General features: G+C 39.5%; 1 protein-coding gene across 1 annotated transcript in view; it reads left to right on the top strand.

The window, feature by feature from the left end:
* Nucleotides 1–26,073, top strand: part of col23a1a (collagen type XXIII alpha 1 chain a) — a 91,466-nt gene that overhangs the window by 44,543 nt on the left and 20,850 nt on the right. Inside the window, exons 7-14 of the mRNA XM_028813103.2 lie at nucleotides 1,355–1,390; nucleotides 5,038–5,064; nucleotides 7,869–7,895; nucleotides 15,554–15,607; nucleotides 19,895–19,957; nucleotides 20,423–20,476; nucleotides 20,705–20,749; nucleotides 22,978–23,022. Of these exons, the coding sequence (XP_028668936.2) occupies nucleotides 19,910–19,957; nucleotides 20,423–20,476; nucleotides 20,705–20,749; nucleotides 22,978–23,022 (192 nt within the window). The 5' untranslated portion in view covers nucleotides 1,355–1,390; nucleotides 5,038–5,064; nucleotides 7,869–7,895; nucleotides 15,554–15,607; nucleotides 19,895–19,909. The remainder of the gene's footprint in view (nucleotides 1–1,354; nucleotides 1,391–5,037; nucleotides 5,065–7,868; nucleotides 7,896–15,553; nucleotides 15,608–19,894; nucleotides 19,958–20,422; nucleotides 20,477–20,704; nucleotides 20,750–22,977; nucleotides 23,023–26,073) is intronic.

Here is a 26,073-nt window from a genome sequence, read left to right as displayed (position 1 = left end):
TAACCTGCTTATCCAAGGCAGGGTTACAGGTCAGCTGGAGGCCATCCCAGTAGTCATCAGGCACAAAGCAGGAAAAACACCTGGACAGGGAGGCAGTCCTTTGCAGGGTGAACACACTCCCACACACACACACATTGAGCAACACCAATTCACCCAGCCTTCATATCTTTAGACTGTGGGAGGAAGCCTAAGCGGAGAACATGTAAACTCTAGGCAGGGAGCACTAACCTTCTTTTTTGCAAAGCAGCAGCTCTGACCACTGTGCTGCCTGCCTAGATTACTAGGAAAATACCACCTTCTAAACCCACAAATAGAGAAGGGGTCAATAAACACCCAGACATAACTAGACATACAGTCACTGGTTCAAATAAAGTTTCTTTTTATTGCACCCTTATGCTTTTCACAGGTTCTTTTTTCAATTAACAAATCCCAGTCACAATTCCTTATACTTATTTCTTTTCCTCCTCGATTGCTCTCCAGTGAGCATCGTCCACCACCTACAGACTCTAGCTTCCAGATGCAGGTGAGGAGGCTTCTTTTATGCCAGACCTGGGATTACTCCAGTACCACAGCACTGCATGGAAAAAACTGTTCCAGGTCAGGCAGAAGCCCTCACAAAGTAGGCATAGTGCTGTAGCTCCCATTGGAGGAACCAAAGTACTCCAACAGGGCCACCCATCGGGGCCACAGCTCTCAGTATACTCTGTGGGTGTACAAGGGGAATTCCACCAGAAGGATGCTGCCACCTTGTGTATGGGGGGAATACATGGCCCAGGGTATCAGTCTCCCTCTGTCCTTCTGTTATGTCTTTCTGGCCTAGCTGTCCATGCATGTTATTGATTATAGTTTGATGGTCAAACATGGCCAGTGTTTTAATTTTAAAATGAAACCTATAACACCATAAAGTGGGCAGACAGACATGGGGTCTGAATACTGCAGTCTGCATTTCTCTGATATAGTGCCTGTCATGCCTACCTAGTTTTTCTAGACCTAAGACAGATAACATGGATGGCTACAATTAAAATAAATCCTATGCTTATGAACAGAGGAAAATGTTAATGTGAGTCAAATACACTGAGCATGTAATGTACTGTAATTATTTCATAATTCAGTTATTGTATTCTTACACTTGTTTAAGGCAATGTTTTGAGGGTCTTAGTGTAGTCTTGCTTTTCTATAGTATACAGTACAGTGTATTATAATGCTTGATAATTTACAGTCTCTGCAAGTTTTCTGTACCGTGCCTTCACCATCTGAAAATAAAGAAGCAACAAAAGCATTATGAGCAGCCAAACAATTCTGAGAGTTTTTTAGGTTTTCTTATTATCACTTATTATGATTTTGTATTGTACAGGGTGAACAGGGTGAGCCTGGTGAGGATGGAATTCCGGTAAGTACACTACACTGCAGTATTTTAATGACCTGGGCACATACTTCGACCCACTCAAATGACTAGCAAATCCACTTGGGATTGCATTGCCTTTAATATGAGACATCAAGTGGTCCCAACACATGTGAAAAGCAGAGGGAAAACAGAAGAAACAATCAAAAACAACAAAAATATATTCATATTTTTACCACATTTCAAATTATTAATATTTTACACATAGGAAGAGAATACTCCACATGAGTGAGGTCATCAGTGGCATCCTTCAGGGGTTTGTCCTTGGACCCCCATTACTTTTGCTGATTTCTATTAATGATATTAATTTTAGCTTAAATTAGTAGACTAAGAAATCTGCAGATAACACTAAAGTTGGACCAATGGCAAACACTAAGGAGGCAGCAAAACAATTCAGAAAGATTTAGTCAAGCTACAGAACACTTAAAAAAGTGCAACGTGCTACACGTGGGCAAAATGATTGTCAATTGTAAGTACAAGATGGAAGACACTAAGCTACAGGAAGCAACCTCTGAAACGGATTTAGGGGTTTATGTTGACACTACAATGTCATCATCTAAGCAATGTGCAGAAACAATTAAAAAGACAAGTAAAATGTTAGGTTATATCACCAAAAAACCGTTGAATATAAATCAAGGGATCTTATGCTCAGACTATGCAGTGCACTAGTGAAACCATATCTGGAATACTGTGTGCAGATCTGGTCACCACAGTACAAGAAAGACATAGCAGCACTTGAAGCTGTACACAGGAGAACAACCAAAGACCTTACAGGACTTAAGCACATGTCCTACTCTGACATACTCAAAAAATTAAAACTTTTTAGTCTTGAGCAAAGTACGGTACATAGGAACCTAATTCAGGTCTTCACACTTCTCAGATACATTGATAAAGTAGGCCCAGTAGAATTCTTTCATCTCAAAAGTGAATCCCGTACTAGAGGACATCAGTGGAAAGTAAGGAGAAGTGCATTTAGGACTACAGAGAGAAAGCACTTCTTTACACAAAGAGTTGTGGGAATCTTGAACAAACTACCAATCCATGGCATTGAAACAAAAACCATGATAACCTTTAAGAACTATCTGGATGAGATATGGGGCCTGATTAGCTATTAGCTAAACTAATGAGCAACAACTGAACGGTCTGTGCTCGTTTATCAAATGTCTTGTGTTCTTCTTATGTTTACCACTTTTAAGTTGCCATTCAGATTTGAAACTGCAAAAACAAACTTGGCTACACTTAATAAAGTGTCAAATATAGTAGGTTGTTTGTGGACATGCTCATCAACATTTGGTAACTATTGTGAGAAGGAGTCACAAACATGATTGAAACCTTCAAACAAAAGTCTATAAAGGCAGGCCAGTACCTTCACTAGCATGCCCAGGTGAGGCACACCCAATCCAGCTTGCTCCATACTACTACCTTCTGGCTAGGCCCAAAGTGGGGAAAACTGGTTTAACGATCTAAAATATGCAGAAATTTCCCAAAATATATAAAAAATGGCCCACAGGAGAGAGAATTATATTATTGCCTTGGCTTGTAAAGAGAAGAGCAACAAAGAATCTTTATAAAGGAAGAATAGGAAAAACAGAGGAAAATGCTCAGAAGAGCAAAAAGGGATAGAAGCTATCTTTCGTAATCACCAAAGATGTTTTTCAGGAAGCAAAACTTTCGAAAAACGAATGTTTGTCCAGTGTAATCATACCAGAGTCAAAGTTGCTTAGATCACACGTCTTGCCCATTCTAACATTTGACTGAAAACCAACTAAATCTTTCATCTATATCTATATGGCATAATGACTGAGCTGTTTGGAGGGGCAGACTATTTGCATTAAAAACAGGTGGTCCTAATAATGTGGCCAGTTAGTATATGTTACAGCTGTTTATATGTTAAATTATAGGCAGGGATTGAATCTGCAATGGCTGCACTACTGTTGCGGAAAACACTTAGTAAATAAAAGAGAGTCGTGAGCCATTGTTATACATTAACTTCAAATAGGGATGTCCTTTATTTACACCTACATGTGGAGTCCCACATGTTCTTGTTAATGCAGCATAGCAGACTGAAGAAATCTTAACAGAAAGTTTCCTTTACATAAATAACTATGTTTGTACCGCTACCCCTGGAGTCTGACCAAGCCCAGAGCAGCTGTACGATCAGAATACCACTATCATAGCAGCAGCAATACTTAGTAAATATCTGTTTGGGTTTCAGTGACCTGCACTCATCCTTGTTTAACCTACTCACCACAAAATCCCAGACCAGCACTCAGTGAACAGCAGTAAAGAATTGAAAATGTGTATTTACAACTTTACAAATAGTTTTCAACACGAAACCCCAAACAACAGATACATTGCCAGAACAAAGCTAGAAATTAGGGTGCAATTGCTATTATTAACCCATTTCACCAATAATAATGCAGTACTTTTACTATCCTTAATGTTCAGTAAGAGGTTGAATGAAGCAGGAAGGAATCCCCAGCAAGCTGACTCAAGTACTATTCACGTTCTGTCCTACCAGAAACGTAGCTGGGTGCTCCAGAAAAAAATGTTTGTCTTCTGAGACACGTCTCACTTGTAGCACTGGACAGAACTTCCAAAAGATGGCTCCAGTGCTAGCACACTGTTGCTTTTTGCTTCACCCCCGATGTTTCTCTTTCTTTCTCTCTCCTCATACCTTTCCTGGTCAAATCCCCTTTAGGGCAACTTTGTCCATACAGTGTCTCCTTCTTAAAGGTACAGATCCCCATTTAGAAGCAAATCCACATTAACTCATTTACCCAGGTGTACATTTAAGGAGAGGGCAAACTAAGAAAAGGCAAATAGTACATGTGGCACTCACTACGTGTTCATCTTATATATATAAATGTCTATGCGTGGAAGTGTGTCTGTCTGTCTGTCCGGCCTGGAAGTGCGAGGCAAGAAGGCAACCAAAGTGAAACTGCCAAGAAAAGAGAAACTCGTTTAGCCGCTAATACGCAAGCGAGGTGAGCACATCAGCAAACGAAACCGCAGTGGAAAGAGAACTTCACTTAGCCGCTAATGCACAACCGATGCGATGGATTGATTGAAGTGCCAGAATCCATGGTTTCTAGGAGCCCAGGCTTTTTACAACACGGACCTACACAGCTAGTTTACATATAATGACTGCAAAACATTTCAAACACACCGATCAGCATCCAGATAAATGGTATGGTCCAGAACATACCTCTGTATTATATATTATGTAAAGTTCCAAGCTAGTTAATCATTAAGAGTCATAGGTGAAACCTAGTTAAAAGAAATAAGACTTCTTATATGTAAAGTTAAATATTATATATGATCTTATTTTCTAATTTATATATGCTAGTACAAATTAAGTCATGATGTCCGTGTTAAACACACAGCTAATTTCAAGAACATTTTTACTTACACTGACCATTGAAGTCCAGTCCCGTATCCATCATTTGAATGAAGCAACCTTCTTTTATTCTAATATATGAAGATTAACAGAAATGTAAAATTTGTAAGGATATTTGCATGAACCCAGTAGGTGAAGTAAATGAATGAGGGGTGTTAAAAAGTAAAGAGTTCATTTTAAATGTGTTAAGTGTGTGGCTGCATAAACATTCTGAATAATTATGTCTGATTTACAGGGTCCCAGAGGGCCTCCAGGACTCAAGGTATTGTGTTTTTCTATAATTACTGTATATTCAGGTTTATTTACTATTTTGTTGTATACAAGTTTTGTTTATTCATTTAATTTGGTTTAAAGTGAAACTTGTATCACTTCTCAAAATGTAGCAAAATTTAAAAGTGAAAAGAGACACAGTGATAGTAAAATTGGAAGTATCTGAAAATTTCCCATCTGGTGTCAGTTCCTACTTGCACGCAATACTGCTGATTTAGACAAGCAGATCACAAAATGAATTAATCAATGGATGGATGGACTATGGGTGAAACCTCATCTTTACAATAAGTCTGAGCATTAAGTGGGTTTGAGGATGTATGTATGAATATATTCATTAAATAATGTGCTAAATTAATATTTTATTAATTTAAAAATCCCACTCAGTCTATAATTTGTATTTATAGCTCCTGTGATTGGGGTTTGGGCGGCGCGGTGGGTAGCGCTGCTGCTTCGCTGCTGCGGTGGGCTGTCGCCCTGCCCAGGGTTTGTTTCCTGCCTTGCGCCCTGTGTTGGCTGGGATTGGCTCCAGCAGACCACCATGACCCTGTAGTTAGGATATAGCGGGTTGGATAATGGATGGATGGATGGTGATTAGGGTTTATTATTCAGCCTGTTTACAGTCTTACCATATCTACTGTGGTGTTCTTTTTGACTCTGGTTATGCTTCACATACATTTTGGGCTAATTTGTAGAATCCGAACTTGCATGAGAATGCATCCCAACACACTAGTATCCCATCCAGGATTCTTCTCTATTTAACACAACTGCCTGAATACAGTGCCTATAAAAAGTATTTGCCCCTTAGAAGTTTTCACATTTTATTGTTATCCAACATTAAATCACAGTCGATTTGTTTTTTTTCACAATGATCAACAGAGAAAGACTCTTTAATGTCAAAATGAAAACAGATCTGTACAAAGTTATCTAAAGTAATTAGAAACACATAATGGTCACATAAGTATTCATCTGCTTTAGTGTGACAGCCGTAAATTGTCACTGGTGCAGCCCACTGGTTTTGAAAGTCACAGAATTAGTTCAATGGAGGTCACCTGTCTGGGGTTTCACTTGATTATAGTCTGAATGCACCTGAATGTGAATGGAACAACTTGTGGCAAGTCAGTATGGTGCCCTAACCTACACAATGAAGGCAGAAGAACACAGCAAGCAACACATGAAAAGCACAAATAAGGAGAAGTCAGTAAAATCTCCAAGTCACTGAACATCCAGTTAAATCAATGATGAAGAAATGGAAAGAGCACGGAAGAGCTGAAATATCTGCTAGAGCAGGCCGTCCAGAATAAATGAAGAAGTCAAATGAGGAAGACCACCAAGAGACTTCTGAGAACTCTGAAGGAGTCACAAGCTACAGTGGCTGATATTAGAAAGAATGTACAGAAAACAACTCTGCTTGGGTGCTTTACCAGTGGCAGCTCTATGGGAGAGTGGCAAAGAGAAGAAATGCCCGTCTCAGCAGAAGGCAGATGATAGACTCTGAAGTCAGTTGGAAGAAGGTTCTATGGTCTGAAAAGTGCCCATTATCAAAAGCATACCATCCCTACTGTGAAGCGTGATGGTGACCCCGTCTAACTGTGATGATGTTTCTCAGCAGCAAGCCCTGGAAGAGTTGTGAGGTAAAATTAATGCAGCAAAAAAAAAAAATGGGGAAATCCTGAAGGAAAGCCTGATGCAGTCTGCAAGAAACCTGTGCTTTAGGAGTAGATTTGTTGTAAATCAAAATGAGCCCAACTATAAAGCTAAAACTATATAGAAATGGCTTCAAAATCACAATGTAAATGTCCTGAAGTCCTGGAGTGGCAGAGTCAGAGTTCAGATCTCAATGCTATGGAGAATCCATGAATGGATATGACAAAGGCTGTTTGCTCACAATCCCCATGACACGTGAAAAAGCTCGAGCAGTTTGGCAAAGAGGAAGGCTGGGAGAAATGGCAGAGCTGATAGATAGATAGATAGATAGATAGATAGATAGATAGATAGATAGATAGATAGATAGATAGATAGATAGATAGATAGATAGATAGATAGATAGATAGATACTTTATTAATCCCAAGGGGAAATTACAGAAACTAGAGAGAGAGAGAGACACAAGGCTGGCATGGCTTCCATCTAGTAAATACTGACTTCAAGGAGGTCAATACTGATGCAATGAATTATTTTGTGTTTTATATTTGTAGTTAAATTAGATCACTTTGTACAGATCTGTTTTCACTTTAATATTAAAGAGTTGTTTTCTTTTGATTAGTATTGAAAATGGCAAATTAAATGCACTGTGTTTCATTCCTGTGTCCACCTTAATAAAGGGGTATATGTCCGTCCAGTTGGTACATCTCTGTCATTCCAACAGATGGCACATCAGAAACATTTGTGTAATAAATGGCATTGATACAAATGTTTCTAATGTGCCATCTATTGTGCCTTTTATTACAACAAATGTTTCTGATGAGCCATCTGTTGGAATGACAAATGCAATGTTTTTTATTACTACATACATTACAATAGATGATGCACTTCATACCTTAATGCCAAGGTCTACTTTGATTACTTAGATTTCAATTTGTCTTAGATGGGCAGCCCAGCTAGTATAAGAATAAAATGGCAAAACTTCCAAGGGGGTAAGTACTTATTATATACACTGTATAGGAGAGGCTAAGCTATATATTGAAAGTGCCCACAATACAGTAAACTATTTATGAAATTACATTGTGCATTATAACTCTGGAGAAGACTATCTCATATACTCTATCCTTACGTCTCCCTCTCTTTTTGTTTTTCCATAGGGCGAAGCTGGAATTCAAGGAAGAAAGGTAGGGATATTCATCAATATAATGAAAAGTTGTGATTGACTGCTTCTGAGGAAAGTGGCCCTAGGATTTCGTCAAATGATGATCGGGTAAGAAAGTGCAGCAACATCTTAAATAGCTACTGGGCGCTGAGCTTGAATTCCTACGTGTGTGGCCTCGCTCAAGACATATGACTCAAATGTTCTTTAATTCATTCCACCTTCAAGACAAGCTATGCAAAAAACAAACTGTCTGAACCCAGTCTGATCACTTACAGCGAGAAAGACTACTAATATGGCCTTTGTTTCAAATAGCAGCTTTATTGGCCAATATACAGTAGAGAATATTTTAAAATTACAAAATAATTTGATATTGCATATGCAAATCACAGCCATACCACATGCACTTCAGAACTGAACATCCACCTGAAGCTAAGCATGTTCGGGTCTGGCCAGTACTTAGATGGGAGACCATCCAGGAAAAGCTTGGGTTGCAACTGGAAGAGGTGTTGGTGGGGCCAGTAGGGGGCGCTTACCCTATGAGGTCTTTGTGTGGATCCTAATGCCTTAGTACTGTGATGGGAACACTGTGCTGTAAAAATGGCGCCATCCTTCACACGTGATGTAAAACCAAGGTCCTGACTCTCTGTGGTCATTAAAGATCCATGGGCATCCTTCATAAAGAGTGGGGTGGATTCCGATGTTCAGGCTAAATTGTCCACCACGGCCTAGTCATTCTGGCCACCTAATTATTCCCTGTCTCTAATTGGCTGTCTCACTCACCTCTTCACTACCTATCAGCTAAAGCGTGGTAGGCGTACTAGCGCAAAAATGGCTCCAGTTACATTGTCCAGGTGGATGCTACACATTAGTGGTACTTGAAGTGGCTCAACACACATACTGGAGCACTTTGAGTAGTGAGAAAAGTGCTATATTAATGTAAAGAATTATTCCTATTATTATATCTGAAGAATGCTTTCTTCACACCTCTATGGAGCTGGCCCACATTTGCACCTGTATTTTTGTGAATGTTCTCCAGTCATTTTATTTTACTTCCATATCCCAAAGACAAACATGTTAGGTTCAGTAGTACATTATTACTTACCACTTCACAATCGTCCTTGTCCTCTTGTGTGCTACAGCAGTGCATTCTTGGTTGATTTGTAATTCACCTTTTGATAACACCAATGAGTGGTGCTGTAGCTGCACTTTTCCAACGTTTTCAAAGTCTAAGGCTTTGGATTTATAGAAGGATTCATGCAGTGAGTGTGACATGCATGCAAAAAATTTCCACAGTCCAAGAATCTTCATTTCAAAAGTTTTTTTTTGTGAAATTGAAAGCAAAAACACCTCACACCCCTTACTTACATGAAATATGTAGAAATAAACCAAAAACATTGTGGAAATATCATTCAATATAATGTAGCATATGAACTTTTAAGTGTATATTTTAAAATTATATCTCAAATAAAACACCTGTGATGGCAATTGTGCCAAACATTATGGTGCCCTGAAATGAGTGACTGTGTAGAAAAAGTGTTGTCATTTCTACATGGCATAACCCTAAAATGGAAGTCTGCAATGTGCACTTTAATCATAATGTCTGAATTGTTTGATTTGTAATTTTAAACTGGAACAAAGAGATAAATCAAGAAAAAAAAATGTGTCTTTGTCCAAAACATTAGAAAAGTGAAAGGGTCTGAAATACTTTATGAATCCACAGTTTATATTTTAATGCAACGAATTAAAGATCCAATTTATTTATTATGTTTGTATATTGACAAGCCTCATAATGAACATTTGCTTTAGTGGTACCTGTATGTATTTTGCATTTTTCTTACAAGTAAACTGTTGCTCTCTTTTTTAGTTCAGTTATATCTGGCCTACTACCGTCAATGAATGTTCACATATTAAATAAAAAATACACTTCTTAATCTGTATTTTATGTTGTACCATTCATGTTGCTATTTATCTCAAGGAGCTTTATAGATCCGTTGAATTGAACAGATAGATTAATGAGATGTCAGGGAGCAGCCTAATGGGGTGCACTAGAGCTGCCACTTTGTAATAATTACATGATCATAACAGATGATCTCTGGCTGGACGAGTCCCATGCGAATAGCGCTGAGCACATATGGACTTTGGAAAAGCTGTTCAGAGTTACTCAGCCTGATCAACGTGCTATGGCTTTTTTTCTTAAATGCTGCATTAGAATTGGACCTAAAAATTGTTTCTGTTATTAATTTCTGTTCTCCCCCTTCCTCTAATATGGGGGGAATACAGAAATGATGGATGATTCTAAAGCTGCAGCTCAAAAGCGCAACAGCTACACTTTCAAAGATACTTTGTTCAGTTCATTACTAAACCTACTTAAACCAGTTCAGGTTCACCAGGACAGAGCTAGTGCCGGCAGCCAATGGGAATGGGGCACCATTCCATCATGGGGCCAGTTTAGGCAAACACTGGCAAATTCAGAATTGGCACTAAACTGTCCAGTCACACAGCACACACATGCACACACTACACTTACTGAATTTATACCTGCAAGTAAATCGAATCTGAAAGTCATTGGTAAGTGGAAAAATGCACAGTACACTGTTAGGGATACAGAGAAGAGAAGAGCATGAACACTCAATACATACAGTGACTGGGTCTTTATTTGAAGCAAGGACCCTGAAATTGTGAGGAAGCAGGGCTAGCCATTGCACTACCATATGGTACCCTTGTAAGTTTTCCCATTTTATTATTATAAAACATTGAATCACAGTTTTTGACACTGAACTGCAGAAAAAGGCTCAATCTTTGATTGCATAAGAATTCACCCCCCTTAAATATGATACCCCTAAATCATCACTGGAGCATCCAAATCCATAAATCATGCACAGTGTGCTGGGGAAAGAGTAAAGTCAATGTCTGGTTGAACCTCCTTTGACAGCGATAACATCAAATATTTTTAAGATGTCTAATGACATCTTGAGGTCATTCCACAGTATCTCCATTGGGCTCTGACTGGGCCACTCTATTTTTGAAACCCTTCTGTGGTAGATTTACTTTGACTATTTAGGATCATTGTTCTGCTGCATCACCCAGCATCTGCTGAGCTTCAGCTAGCAGACAACCATGCTGACATTATCCTGTAGGACACCTTGATAAATGTAGGAATTCATTTTCCTTAAATGATAGCAAGCAGTGCAGACCCCCAAAGCAACAAAGCAACCCCCAAATCATGACACTCTCACCATACGTCACTGGTGTGATGATGTTTTCATATTATGTTGTGGCCATTTTTATGCCATATGTACTGCCACATACTCCTCCTGTCAAATTAAACCTTAGTTTCATCAGTCCATAAAATCATTTCCCAGTAGTATTGTGAAGTGTCATGGTGATCCCTTTGGCAAACTTTGGAAAACACCAACTCCCTCTTTGGTGTTCTGCCATGGATACCATGTCTGTTCAATGTTTTCCTTCAAGCCTTTAGATGTTACTCTAGAGTTCTTTTGACCATTCTGGGAGAGTAACTACAGTACTAAATGGTCTCCATTAATTCACAACTTATCTAACTGTTAGTCAGTCAGTCATTTTCCAACCCGCTATATCCTAACTACAGGGTCACGGGGGGTCTGCTGGAGCCAATCTCAGGCAACACAGGGTGCAAGGCAGGAACAAGCCCCAGGCAGAGCGCCAGCCCACCGGAGCTTATCTAACTGTGCACTGATGAATATATAAAGTCTTTCTCGCTTTATACAAATTAACCGTTCTTGATTTGTAGATCTTCTAAGAGATCTTTTTTATGAGACATGCTTCCCATCAGCAGATGCTTCTTATGAATTGTAGGCTCACTAAGTCTGTTTTTATTGGTCAAAGTAGTCTAAGCCACACCTCCAGTCTCATTTAATTTGCTGGACTCAAGGTCTGCTGACTTCTGACTCCTGTTACCTTTTGTTAAAGCATTCAGCCTAGGGGTTCATAGACATTTCTGCAAATTATAATACACTGTGAATGTCTGAATAATTTTTAATTTTTCTTTTTTTTTAAATTTTGATTTACTTTGTTAATCTCCAAGGGGAAATTGTTTTTTTGCTTGATGTTTTTGGGGTTCAGAGCACAGAGTTAGCCATTGTACAGCACCCCTGGTACATTTTTCAGGTAAAGGGCCTTGCTCAAGGGCCCATTATGTATTCAATATGTACAAAAACAATCCAATAAGTTGTGTGTTATTATCTAAAACAGGTTGTGTTGTTCATTATTACATGAAGATCAGTCATATTATAAGAATGATTTATATATAAATGTGATGACTTCTAGCGGAAATATGTCTATATACTACTTGTCTCAGTAAATCAGTGTGTTGTCTGAGTAGCTGTGATTATTTACATAAGGAACTGCAGTCTACCCAGCTAGCATGGCTACCGATGCATCCCATCATACTGTGCTTCAACCAGATCTCAAGCACCACCTGTCCTTAATGTGATGTATGACACACCGACATGTCTACTGTCCAGACACACACCCTTGCAGGGTTGCTGTCTTTATATGAACAGGGTATCTGATGTGATTGAGGGTTCTATGGTAGGTTCAGAAAATGAGTGGATGGAATTGTTAAATGACCCGATTCACGATGAAAGGTGCATTATCTGTCTATTATAATAAAAAAAATCTTGGGAGACGAGACGTGACTTTCCGAGAAACTTTTTGGAATGAAGTCCTGTGAGACGGTGACTTTTAACATGAGATCACACCCTACTTACAACTAGTTTCAAAAAAGACCACGGTCATCTAACCTCAGTCATGTGAATGCTTTTGGCAGGCACACTTCCTGTGCTCTCAGCTCTTATAAATTTTATCAGGACAATAATTTTATATGTTCTAAATGACATGTCAACGACTAAGCGAAGACGAAAGAGCATGGACAAACATTCAAAAAAGTCGGTTTATTTATTAGACAGAAGGAAGTGAGATTCGCTCACGGGCAGTTATACGTTGCATTGTCATGATGTAAGTCCAAACACAGAATCAAAATTTAATGCAATCTTGAAGAAAAGTTAATTCCAAATATTGTTTTTACTAAAGTTTTAAAGTAAAAGTGAAAATAATGCATATGTAACAATTCCCTTGAAAATAACAATCTCTTTAAATTGTGTATCTGGTTAACCAAACCTGGGGATGGGTGAGCGAAGTGAGCAGGGGGCAGAGCCCACTAGTGAAATTAAATAATTAACTGAAAATCACAGGTATATGTTTGCATGTGTTTTGGGGTATTCATTTTACATTTTTTGACGCTAGGTTTTTTTATAGCTAAGGTAAAGTTAACTAGTGTTCAATTGGAATTGGTTTAATGGTTCCTTATTTATTAGATTACCAGATGTCCTGTATTTTCAAGGGCAGTCACGTATTTCTTGCCCAATGTTGGTGTCCTGGTTTATTTTTTTAAATTCCTCATCAGAGTGGTGGCTGTGTGGCTAAGGATCTGTGCTGGTATCTGAAAGGTTACCAGTTCAAATCCTGATACTGCCTGAAGGAATCCCACCCTGTTGGGCCCCTTGACCAAGGCCCATAACCTTAAGACAGTTTTGCCCCAAGGATGCTGTACAATAGCTGACCACATGCTCTGACCCCGCAAAAGTCATGCGAAAAGACAATTTCTCTTCAAGGGTTAAGAAAGTATATCAAAAAAAAAAATTGTCCAGTATTGTAAACATGACTCATTTCTAAGGTCATCAACAGAGCAGTACGCAAGTCACTTTAGAAAGGGAGCACACATCCTTCAATGCATTAAAAAATCCCTCTGTATTCTGTATTTATGAAGCAAAGGTTACAAACTAGGAACTGCACAAATGTCAGATCAAGGTGCGCAATTCTGGGATGGTTAGCATAATTAATAGGACTAAGTGTTTGTGCTCATTTAACAAAGTACTTCAGAGAGAATTTTAATTTCTGGAAAAAAAAGTTTAATTAGGTTCTGAGGACAACAAACCAATATGGTAAACATGTGCAGGTAGATAGATGTTTTATTTCTCATTGAGGATGCAGAAAAATTACTCAGCATATCAATACCAAAATACATATAAACAGTGAAAAGAGTATGTGTGCCAGATAGGCCAGGACAAGGAGCAGACACAATTTGTGCAAGCATTCATTCAGCAGCAGAAATAAAATATGATGTAAGTGGCTGTGTATGGCTTTCCAATTCAACTGAGTTATCGCGTGTGCAAGGTGTGTCAAAGTGGCCTTAGATAGCATTGTAACAACAATAGGCCATAGCAAGTGTTTAAGGTGTTGTTTAAAGTGATGCTTCTCAACCACTGGGTCACAAGTTACTATTACTTATAATAGTGGTGGGTCACGGTGGGTCCCCCACTCTGACGGTTCACTGAGAAGTACCACCCCTAGCCCAGTGGGACACAAACACACTTACATGGTAAAAAGTGGGTCACGACACCAAAAAGATTGAGAAACACTGGTTTAAACTACACAAATAATAAAGTACTTTATGATAGATAGATAGATAGATAGATAGATAGATAGATAGATAGATAGATAGATAGATAGATAGATAGATAGATAGATAGATAGATAGATAGATAGATAGATAGATAGATAGATAGATAGATAATACATCCTTTCCTCTGCTCCTCCAGGTGAGTCTCGTCCACAGCTTCCTGCCTCTGAACCATCTTCTGAGGCACAATGGCTTCTCATACTTTTGGGGCCCTGATATTTCCTGAAGAAAACACTTCCAGGACATACAGAAGTTCCACAAATTAGGGACACCTTCTCCCAACCAGCACACTCTGGCAGAAACCTGTTGACCCGACAGGGCTGCCCTTTCAAAATACAGGTACCATGGAACCCTGGAGGAGTACTGAATGGGACCTTGCCAGAGGAACACTTCCATCCTGTCACACTGGAGGACAAACTGCCCTTAACAACCAGCCTCTCCCAGTACATCCATTATTTGATTGTCCCAACTGGGATAGGAACTGAGAGTCGTCACTTATGGGTTGTACCTCCATCCACATAGTCTGTCCATAATGGCTTATAGTTAAGGTGTCATTCTCCATCCCAGTTCAGATGCCAGTTATGGCATGATGGATGGATGGATGGATGGATGGATGGATGGATAGATAGATGGATGGATGGATGGATGGATGGATGGATGGATGGATGGATGGATGGATGGATAGATAGATAGATAGATAGATAGATAGATAGATAGATAGATAGATAGATAGATAGATAGATAGATAGATAGATAGATAGATAGATAGATAGATAGAAACTTTGTATTAATCTCAAAGGAAATTGCAGGGTTAAAACAAGAATTATCACAATCTTAAGTTTGTAAACAAGGTACAAATACACGAGTGGCTTTGAAGGTTTTACTTGTTTGGTTTTATTCTTTAGAGTTGTCACATGTATGAGCTTATAAAAGTATATCTATACAGATTTGCAGAAGAGTGATGCCCCCCAATTCCCACTCTCTAATAACCTCCCTCTTCTTCAGATGGGTTTTCTGGTATTCTTTTAAGAAGAATGTGGTCGCCCTAAATCTAGAGTCATTTGTACTTGTTTTGGTTAATTTTTGTAACTTAATCTTGTAACACTTGTTTCAAAACACAATGTTTTGTAGACCTCACCTGTCAAAAGTGTTTGTTAAATGAAATGTCAACTTTTTTCCAGGGTGATGATGGTGAACCAGGACCACAGGGGCCTGAAGGACCACCAGGACCAAAGGTTAGTAACAAGTCATGACATAAAATTCAAATGAATTCTTCTTCGTCTTCTTTCGGCTGCTAAATCTTTTTAGGAAAAACAGATGATTACAGGGTGGAAGTCTCCATTGTGATGAGAGTTGTGTCAAGGATGCACTGTAGCAGTGGTTTTCAAACTTTATTCCAATAAGGTCCCCCCAGTGTATCACAAGAATATGTGAGCCCCCAACTCTCTATAGGCCATGACATTAACCCTAGTGCCTGAATTTACTAAATGTGACTATAAACTACCAGGACAGTGTTCAGAAGCCTAACAGTGTTAAGAAGGCTAATAGAATGTTGGGTTATATTGTGCCCTACTGTGTACAGAACAAGTCCAAAGGGCTTATGCTCAAACTTTGTAATCACTGGTGAGGCCCCATCTGGAGTATTGTGTGAAGTTTTGGTCTCCAGGCTACAAAAGGGACAAAGCAGCACTGGAAAAAAGGTCCAGAGGAGAGCGACTAGGCTGATTCCATGACTATAAGGGATGAATTATGAGGAACGATTAAAAGAGCTGAGCCTTTTCAGTTTAAGTAAAGGGAGATTAAGAGAAGACATGACTGAAGTGTTTAAAATTAAGGTATATAAAGGTATAGCTGGATGTCATCTATATATGAGTGAAACTTACCCCTGCCTACCCTCTAATTAACCCCACATATTAAACCAGAATGAGATTTTTTGCCTATGCCATCTTACGGTCTATTCCAGATAAACTAGAAAGAAAGTTTTCTAATGAAAGTTCTCCACTGAGACATGTAAAGTGAAAACAGTAAATGTCCAAGTACTGAGCTCTGCAGGACACCATATTTAACTTCTAAGTATAATAATAGAGTCCTGTCAGCACAGTTTTGTACATATTGAATTTTATTTCTTAAATATGAACTAAACCACACAAGGACAGTGCATGTGAGCCCAATGTCATTTTCCAGCCTATGTAACAAAATTGAATGATCGATGGTGTCAAATGCTGCACTTAAATCTAACAACATAATTACTGTGAACTTTTCTTCATCAGAGGATATCAGAATGCTGTGTACAACACTGGTCTATGAAAGCGCGAGGTTATTTAAGTTAAAAAATAGGTAAAAGATGGGACATGGCTTCTGATTAAGGGATGTGTTGAAGTGAAAGTCAGTTGGCCCTGCAAACTAGACAAACAACAGTGCAAAGATAACGCCATCTTGTTCATATGATATGGTTTGGAAGTCAGGACTTGAGCTTTCCTGAAAGGTCCTTCATTCAGTGTGATGTTGCTGCCCCTCATTGCTAGATTGGCATATGCTTTACAGAAGATTACTTTTTTGGTTTATATTTTCCTGTCAATCAGCCAACACACCTTTGCACAAGTGAAAGCTTCAGCTAGCATTCCGTAAACAGAGCTGCTGGACGAAACACAAGGAGCTGGTTTTACAAGCCTCTCCACCTGAGTTTTCCACTTTCCTTTTCAAATCCTGGAAGCCTTTTCATGTTTGTGGGAATGCTCATGAAAGTACTCATGTGCTACTGAAGCCCTGTTCTTTCCAAAACACACAATCAAGAAATAAAAACCAGACTGCCAGCTTCTCTCAAACAATGCCATGCCTTTCAGAGAAGTCATATGGTACTGCTTGGTTCTGCTGCCCATTAAAGCCAATGTGGCTCTGCTTTCTATTTGTTTATTTTTCATCAGTCTGCCAGTGACACATTGTGAGCTCACTGCTGGCATGGACTACCATGCCGCAAGAGCTGCCTCCAGGGTAATAAATCACATGCTGGTAGTCAAATATTTCTAAATGACAGACATCTTTCTTTTATGCAAAATGATAAAAAAAAAAAACTTGGCATGGCGTACGCTGCCAGCTTTTAAAGTTGCAACACCAAGAAAGACATTTGATATCAAAGCGATATGTACAGTGGATTTAAAAGTATCAGACCCCTTTGCTTTCTGCACACCTTACTGTGTTGTAGATTTCATTTTAAATAGACACATCTGCAATTTGTGCCCACCAGTCTACACTCAATAGTCCATAATAATGAAGTAAAAAATTAGTTTTCAGAAAGTTTTGCAAATTTATTAAAAATCGAAAGCTGAAATCCACACACCACCCCCCCCCCCCCCCCCCTTTTAGAGGTTTTAAGACCCTTTGCTTTGGCACTCCAAATTGTGCTCAGGTGCCTCCTGTTTGCTTTAATTCTCCTTGAGATGTTTCCAGAACTTGATTGGAGTCCACCTGTGGCAAACTGAACTGATTGGACAAAAACCAAGCCATGAAGTCCAAGAAACTCTCTCCACGATCAAATTTCAGTGAGGCATAGATCAGGGAGAGGATCAAACCATTTCTAAAGCATTGAATGTTTCCCAGGAACCTCAACAATTGTGAAATGGGAAAAGTTTGGAACTCCCAGGACTCTGCCCAGAGTCAGCCGTCTGGCTAAACTGAGTAACTGGGCAAAAAGGGCCTTGGTCAGGGAAGTGAGCACGAAACTAATGGTCACTGCAACAGAGCTTCAAGGCTCCCATGCTGATTGGAGAACCTTTCAGAAGGATGACCATTTCAGCAGCACTCTCATCAGTGAGGAATGTAAAATAGATTGGCTAGACGGAAGCCACTCTTGAGTAAATGGCATGAGCGCATGAAGAAAAAGATTCTCTGGTCTGATGAGACAAAAATGGAACGGTTTAGGCAGAACTCCAAGCACTATGTCTGGTGAAGAACAGGCCCTGCTCATCACCTGCCTAATACCATCACCTGTGGTGAAGGATGGTGGTGGCAGCATCATGCTATGGGGTGCTTCTCAGTGGCAAGGACAACAAAGACGGTCAGAAATGAGGGAAGGTTGAATGCAGCCAAATACAGAGGAATCCTCGAAGAAAACCGTATCCAGAGTGCACACCACGTCAGATTGGGGCGACCATTCACCTTTCACAACAATAACCCAACAAACCCAGCCAAGACAACGCTGGAATGGTTTTGGAGACAAATCTGTGACTGCCCTTGATTGGCCCAGCCATAGCCCAGACTTAACATGTGTGGAGAGACCTGAAGATGGCAGTTTACAAATGCTTCCCGTCCAGTCAAACAGAGATTGGGAGGATTTGCCAGAAAGAATGGGATAAACTGCCCAAATTCAGGTGTTCAAAGCTTGTAGAGTCTTCCCTTAAGAAGATGCAAACCTGGTATTTCTGTCAAAGTGCCATCTATGCAGTAGGCACTCAATACTTTTATGAATGAGATAATTCCAGTTTTTGATTTTTTAATGTATTTGCAAACCTTTGTGAAAACATATTTTTACTTTGTCATAATAGGTTATTGGGTATAGATTGTGGGCAAAAATGGCAACAGTATCTCTCTATTATATAAAAAAATCTTGGGACAAGACTTTTTCAGTGAGACGAGAGGAGACATTTTCAGAGAGATAATTTCACTTCCCGCGAGATGAGACTTTTTGCCAAGAGATGAATTGAAAACCTAACAGGTCCAAGCGGGGGCAGAAATAAAAGACAAACAGTAGAAGAAGAAAAGACAAAGAGTAGAAAACAAAGTAGAACGTCGTAAAGAGGTTCAAAAACGTTGGCGCAATACACATGCAGAGCAGGTTAGAGATAATGAAAGTACTAAAATTCGAAAGTCTCAAAAAGCTGATAGTAAAGATCACATTAGCGATAACAAACGGGAAAGTATTACTCAGTGAAATAACGGAACAGCGAAAAGAGATCGAAAATATGGACATAGGTGATATGACAGAGCTACTACAAGTTTAATTTCAAAGAAACTACAATTTGGTTAGGTTTATATTTATGATCATGGAGAAGCGATGCAACATAGAATTGAAAGAGTTAAATGATCGGACGTTTTAAAAATTCTACAGCCAATAATGGCTACAAATTAATACGTCCAAAAGTATCGTCACAAGCCGATCAGAAGACAAGTTTCTGAGGGTCACCAACTTGCATGATTACACGTGCCGCAAAGCACAACAGCTTAACAGTGCAGGTCAGAAAAAAGCAAGTCTCAGTTTCTACTGTGAAGATGAGACTTTGTGCTGCAGGTTTGACAGGGCGAATGGCAGGAAGAAAGCCATTCTTTAAAAGGACAAAATAGGGCCTTGAAATAATGGCTGTGGACTACTGTAGATTGGAAAGTGGAATGTAACGGGAGACCACAGGTGTGACAGTTGGAATTCTGGAATCTCCACAGTTTTGCACATGGGGCTGGCAGTAATGGAGACATTCTGGACTGACAAGAATCCTGAAGAATACATATTAAATGATATTTCTTCTCTTTAGGGAGACAAAGGAGTTATGGGCTTACAAGGAGAAAGAGGACTGGAAGGTCCAGGGGGAGCAAAGGTAACATATATAAATAAGTATATTTAAGATATTTGAAGGGAAATTCAGAACTGATTCCCTGAAGATAAAGACAGATGGTAAGATCTTATCAAAGGTGGCTGAGCTGTCTAACTTGGACCTGATAGCTTCAGCAGTCATTTTGTAAATGTAATGTCTATAATTTATTTGAGTTTACTGCAGATGTTTTCATATGCTTACTATATGCATCTAGATAGATAGATAGAACTTTATTTGTCTCCAGATATGAAGGGGCATTGCTCAGGTCTACAAGAGAAATCAAGGATTAACCTGAACTGGCAGCCTTATGAGCCTTCCTTTTGACCATGTACACAATAAAGATGACTTCTACTGATTTAAATGTTTGCTGTTGCTTGTACATGTATTTTTGCCATTTATTTTTCAGTTATAAAGCCTTACTCTACATGTATCCATCCATAAAATTCTTTTGATCTTTTCCTTGTCCAGGGAGACAAAGGAGAAATGGGAGAGTTGGGCCAATCAGGGACTGGAGGAATTAAGGTAAGCCTTGCAGCATGACAACCTGTGGTTTCAAATGCAAAAATAATACTGTTATATTCTTTACTAATAACATTGATCTTCTTCCCTTCAAGTAAGCTTTTGGATGAATGACAACTCAGTGACTAGATAAAAAAAATGACAAATTAAATACAGGAAGAATATGATGATGTTTACTCTGCTTGGGGACTGAAAGGAACTCAAACTGTGTGTTGTTCTTTTTTCCTACAGGGTGAGCCCGGGGTACCTGGCATTCCTGGAACACCAGGCGAAAAGGTACATCATTTAGGACTGTTTCCTTTTTAAATACAGGCTCTGTATCAGGGGATTTAATATATTTGATATAAAAAAAAACATGCAATTAATAATATTAGATTTTAATTTAAACAAAAGTAGGAAACATTTTAATGTGAAAGCATCTCTGGAATTTTTTTTTTGTTTTAGTGTAAATAATAGTAATTTGAATAGCTGATTTTTGTCATAGCTGATTTGCACGATTTAGAAAAGAGTGAGAAAACCTTCTTTTTTAGTAGAGCCACAATGAAAGGAAATAGCCATAAATATAAAATAGAATGTCTGTCTGTTCCTTATACAATCCTACACCTTTTGACTAATCTGGACCAAATGTTGCATAGTTTTACTCTTTAGAACCATACAAACAAGATAGACTATTTTAGAACTGAAAATTTTGATCCTTGGGGTTCCAGCATTTTCTTTTTTTTTTCTGTGAGCTACAGTTTACACATCAGTGCCACCTGCTGGCTCAGAGCAAGTGAAACATTCGAACAGACTGAAGCCAAACTAGCAGACAAAATGACCAGAGCTTAACATGACTTACCTGGGCAATGGCACATGCTGCTTTTAAAGTGTTGTTCATAATGTCTGGGACAAAGACACATTTTTCTTTGATTCCCCCTCTGCTCCACAGTTTAAAATTACAAATAAGGCAATTCAGACTTTGTCATTAAATTTCATATTGCAGACTTTCATTTAAGAGGTTCTGCATACAATTCAGCAGCGATGAGGCTTGATTGAGAAATTACATACTTGGAGGATTTTTGCTGATGAAGACAACACATTTTTGCAGCTAGTTAAAAAAATGCAATTCTATTGAAACGAAATTCAAATTTGTTCTGATTTTGTTCAGGTTTGATGCTCCGTTATTTCAGTACCCATATTGTATTGGGTCTATGACATATCCAAGAATGTCTTACTCTTAGTAAGAGTTTAATTCAATAGGTTTGGAAATGGATAGAACCTTAGCTCTTATCTGATCCATTAATCTGATGGTGACTTTCTGTAAACCAGGAAAGAGAGAAAATAACCACCCATACAAATTAACACAGTAAAAAATGCAGTGTATATATTAGAGAAAACCAAACACAATTATACATATATTCCCCTTTAGAAATTCAAACATAAAGAAAACAAAATAAATAATTTTCCCATTGGGATTAATAAAGTATCCTATCTATCTATCTATCTATCTATCTATCTATCTATCTATCTATCTATCTATCTATCTATCTATCTATCTATCTATCTATCTATCTATCTATCTATCTATCTATCTATCTATCTATCTATCTATCTATCTATCTATCTATCTATCTATCTATCTAATGATTTAAATGGGAATATATTCTTGAATAACCATCTCTATAATGGAGTTGAACTAGTGGAAAGAAAAGGAAAAGAAAAGAAAAAAGACCTAACTTACAGAGAGAACATGATTATTAACTAGCACATACATTAATATTCACATACCTGTATATGTTAAACAGGTACACACCTCTCTTTTACCCCACAATAAATAGACCCCCAGTCCCTTTTTACCAGATTATCCTTATCCCTATATATCTTCTAAAAGATTCAACCAGCCTGGGTAATCCACAGCTAATTCCAGGTTACATCAAAGTCTAAAGACGAAAAAATTGGTGCACTTTCTCTTTAAACCATAATGGAGTGTTCTCATCAGTTTGGGGCCAAATCCTGTCCTTGAAGCCATTGAACGCCTCACACAGGTATCATGGTGTTAAAGCATCTCTCAATATGAAGCAGAAGATGCCAGCTTCAGTAGTAAAAAAGGCAGCACCTCACACACAGACATCCTCCAATGGTACATCCACCACTTTTAATCGCGTGCACACAAACCAATCCACACATGTCGGTGTCTTGTGCTTTTTTTGAGTGCCCCTTGAGCTCCCTCTCCAGTTTCCTCCCTTCCTCTTTTTCAGAAGCATACCTCCTTTTTTAAGGAAAATGCATCTCCTTACGTCATAGAACAGCACATTACACAAGAACCCACAGACACAGTTTGACCACCTTCTCCCCTTAAAGTAATATCCTACAATTATTTAATTCCCAAGACATATATTTTCAAGGAGAACAAGGTGGCAGAAACAGATCAAGTGGACATAGTATGTAGGATCTGCTATAGCAGAATGAAGTGGGATGATGAAATCTAACGTGTATCTTTTCTGTCTCTTATGTTTTTTGTTCAGGGAGAACCTGGAGACAAAGGCGATGAGGGTCCCGCAGGTCCAAGAGTAAGTGGTACACTTTATATTAAAGAAGAAAAAGTCTGTTAATGTGAAATGTTGGTTTCTGTACTATATATATATATATATATATATATATATATATATATATATATATATATATATATATATATATATATATAGTAACAGATAGAGGCACTGTCGACCCCTTGAACCCTTTGACCAAACACCAGATAAAAGTCCAATAATAATATTTATTATTATAAATAAGTGCACAAAGCACCCTCCACTCCACAATACTCAACAATAAATCAATAATCACTACACTAATCAATTCCTCCACACTCCCAGATGTGTTGCCACCCTTTCACCCAGCTCAGCTCATCGTCTGGGATTTCCCACTGTCCTTTTATAGTCCTTGACCCGGAAGTGTTTCACCTCTCTCTGTCCATGTGACCGTGAACACTTCCAGGTCAGATAAAAGCTCTTTTTCTTCAACCCAGAAGTGTGTCATTCGCTCTGTCGCCGTGACTAAGACGCACTTCCTGGTTATAGGTGAAACAAAAGTCTCTGGGCCTTCCCGCAGTGTCCCCTGGAGGTTCCCATGGTATCAAGCAGGGCTGTGATGAAAAACTCCACTGTCCATGATGCCCTGCTGGAACTCAGGGGCACCTCTATGTTGCAGGCAGGGCTCCACCTGGCAGCATGGGGGTATTGGCTGGGATGAACGGCCGGCCATATTCCACAATATATATATATATATATATATATATATATCTATTAAAAAAAAAAAACCTTGGAAGGAGTTAGTACGTGATTTTCTCGGAGACGCTTTAATGTCTCGCGAGACAAGGCAGTGAGACAAAAGGACAGCTGCTGTACAGGCTTTTAAATGATTGACACGCAGCGCAACAAGCAGAACACGCACCTCGGCAGCAGCTGATCCGTCAGCATCTCCTTATCGTGCGTTCAGCCCCCCCTTCACAAGCGAGTGGCAAAGACGCAGTAGCGCGCCCCTTGGGGGGTGATGGGGGTGGGCGAGCAAAGCCCCCTAGTATATATATATATATATATATATATATATATATATATATATATATATTGTATATGTGTGTGTGTATATATATATATATATTTATATGTATATATATATATAGTGGCACGTGGCAGGGGGTGGTACCCAGCCAGGACACCCAGGAGGACAAGAGGAGGGCTTGTGCCTCCTCCAGACCACAAGGGGGCGACCGCCCTGGTTGCTTTGTGGGCCACGGGTACAGAGCTTTGAAGCTTAACCCTGTTGGGGCCTGTGGTCACCGCCAGGGGGCACCTGGATGCCTTGGCAGTCCTGGACCTCAGCACTTCCGCCACACCAGGAAGTGCTGGGGGGAAGAGAAGCAGGGACACCCGGAGTGCTTCCGGGGATGCAGCCGGCACTTTCGCCACACTGGGGCGTGTCGGTGGAAGATTGCCAGAACACACCTGGAGCACATCCGGGGGAACATAAAAGGGGCTGCCTCCCTTCATTCAAGGCTAGAGTCGGGTGGAAGAGGACGAGGTCTCTGGAGGAGGCAAGGAGGCGGCCTGAAGAGAGGAAAGGCATTGTGAAAGGGCCTGGACTTGTGGGGTGATTAGTGCTGTGTGTTTCCCACTTGTATATATTGTAAAATAAACATGTGTTGGGTGACATAATGATGTCCGTCTGTCTGCGTCTGTGCTGCTTTCCACAATATATATCTCTAATATATATTTCTCTTCTGGTTCGTCCTGCTTTCACTTCAAAACCAGTCCCGCCCACACGCAGCCGACACGGCATTTCTCGATTCCTATTCGTCCTCCTCCAAACCCTTCCCCACGCTGCCTGGACAGTTGTATGTTTTTGACACAGCGCAAGCTACTGACGTACGCTTACAGAATAAAGCAAACTGTGCATGCAGCAAAAATGTACTTCTCCAGCTAGATTTCATGCTCAGAACCATCAACCCCTTCGCTAAATCATACAAACACATGCATGAAATCGCTCAGTCCAATCCAACAGCATCTGTACGAATGGTTTTCAAGGAAAACCCTAGGCAGGATTTACGATGATACAATGTCCCAACATGTCACACCGATGTTACAGTGATTTTCATCAGAGAAGATGGCAAACCGCCTGCCGAAAGGGACATTTGCATCTATCCCATAGGCAACTCCTGTAAACAGATTTCCACACTCAATATGAATTGTGATCCTATGGTTTACCCACTTTTATTCCCTTATGGAGACATTGGCTGGCACAAAGATTTACAACATGTTCCCGATAAAAGAACCGCCAAGCGAATAAGGCTTACGCTATGCCAATTTTACGTGTACAGATTAGCAATGAGGAATACATTTAGTGTTTTGCACTCCAGCGGCAAACTATTCCAACAGTACGTCGTAGATGTTAAAACGGAGGGCGCGCGTCTCAGCTATCTCAGATTATATCGACAAGATCTGCGCGTGGAACAATACAAAGGACTATCAGACGCACTGCAAGCAAATGCTGAAAATAACAATGTATGTGTAGGCAAAATGATCAGATTACCGTCCACATTCCCAGGAAGTCCAAGATACATGCAGCAAAACTAGCAGGATGCCATGGCCATAGTACGTAAATTCAGAAAGCCTGATTTATTTATCACTTTCACATGTAATCCTGCTTGGTCGGAAATTCTACATGCACTGTCGGATACCCAAAGACCGGAGCACAGACCTGATATTGTAGTACGAGTCTTTTGGATTAAGCTTAAGGAATTACTTAGAGACATTCTACAACAACATCTTTTTGGGGTTGTTATTGTTTTCTAGGGTTAGATCTTTCGACTCATTATCAGTCGTCTCCACCAAAACACCTATTCACAACTGCATCTTTCAAGAAGTATTTATTGCTTCTTGATTTCTGAATTCCTTTCTCACCATTTTCCGTTCCTATTCTTACACCGCCATATGCTACGGCGGGCATCGGCTAGTACTATATTAATTCCTGAGGAGAAACTGTCTTTTCACATGACCTTTGGGGGTCGGAGTGTGTGGTCAGCCATTGTACAGCTCCCCCGGAGCAATTTTCAGGTTAAGTTGTCA

Source organism: Erpetoichthys calabaricus, chromosome 11 (assembly GCF_900747795.2).
Source record: "Erpetoichthys calabaricus chromosome 11, fErpCal1.3, whole genome shotgun sequence".
Taxonomy (NCBI): Eukaryota; Metazoa; Chordata; class Cladistia; order Polypteriformes; family Polypteridae; genus Erpetoichthys; species Erpetoichthys calabaricus.
Note: the sequence above shows the minus strand (reverse complement) of the source record. Positions and strands in the feature narration are given on the sequence as shown.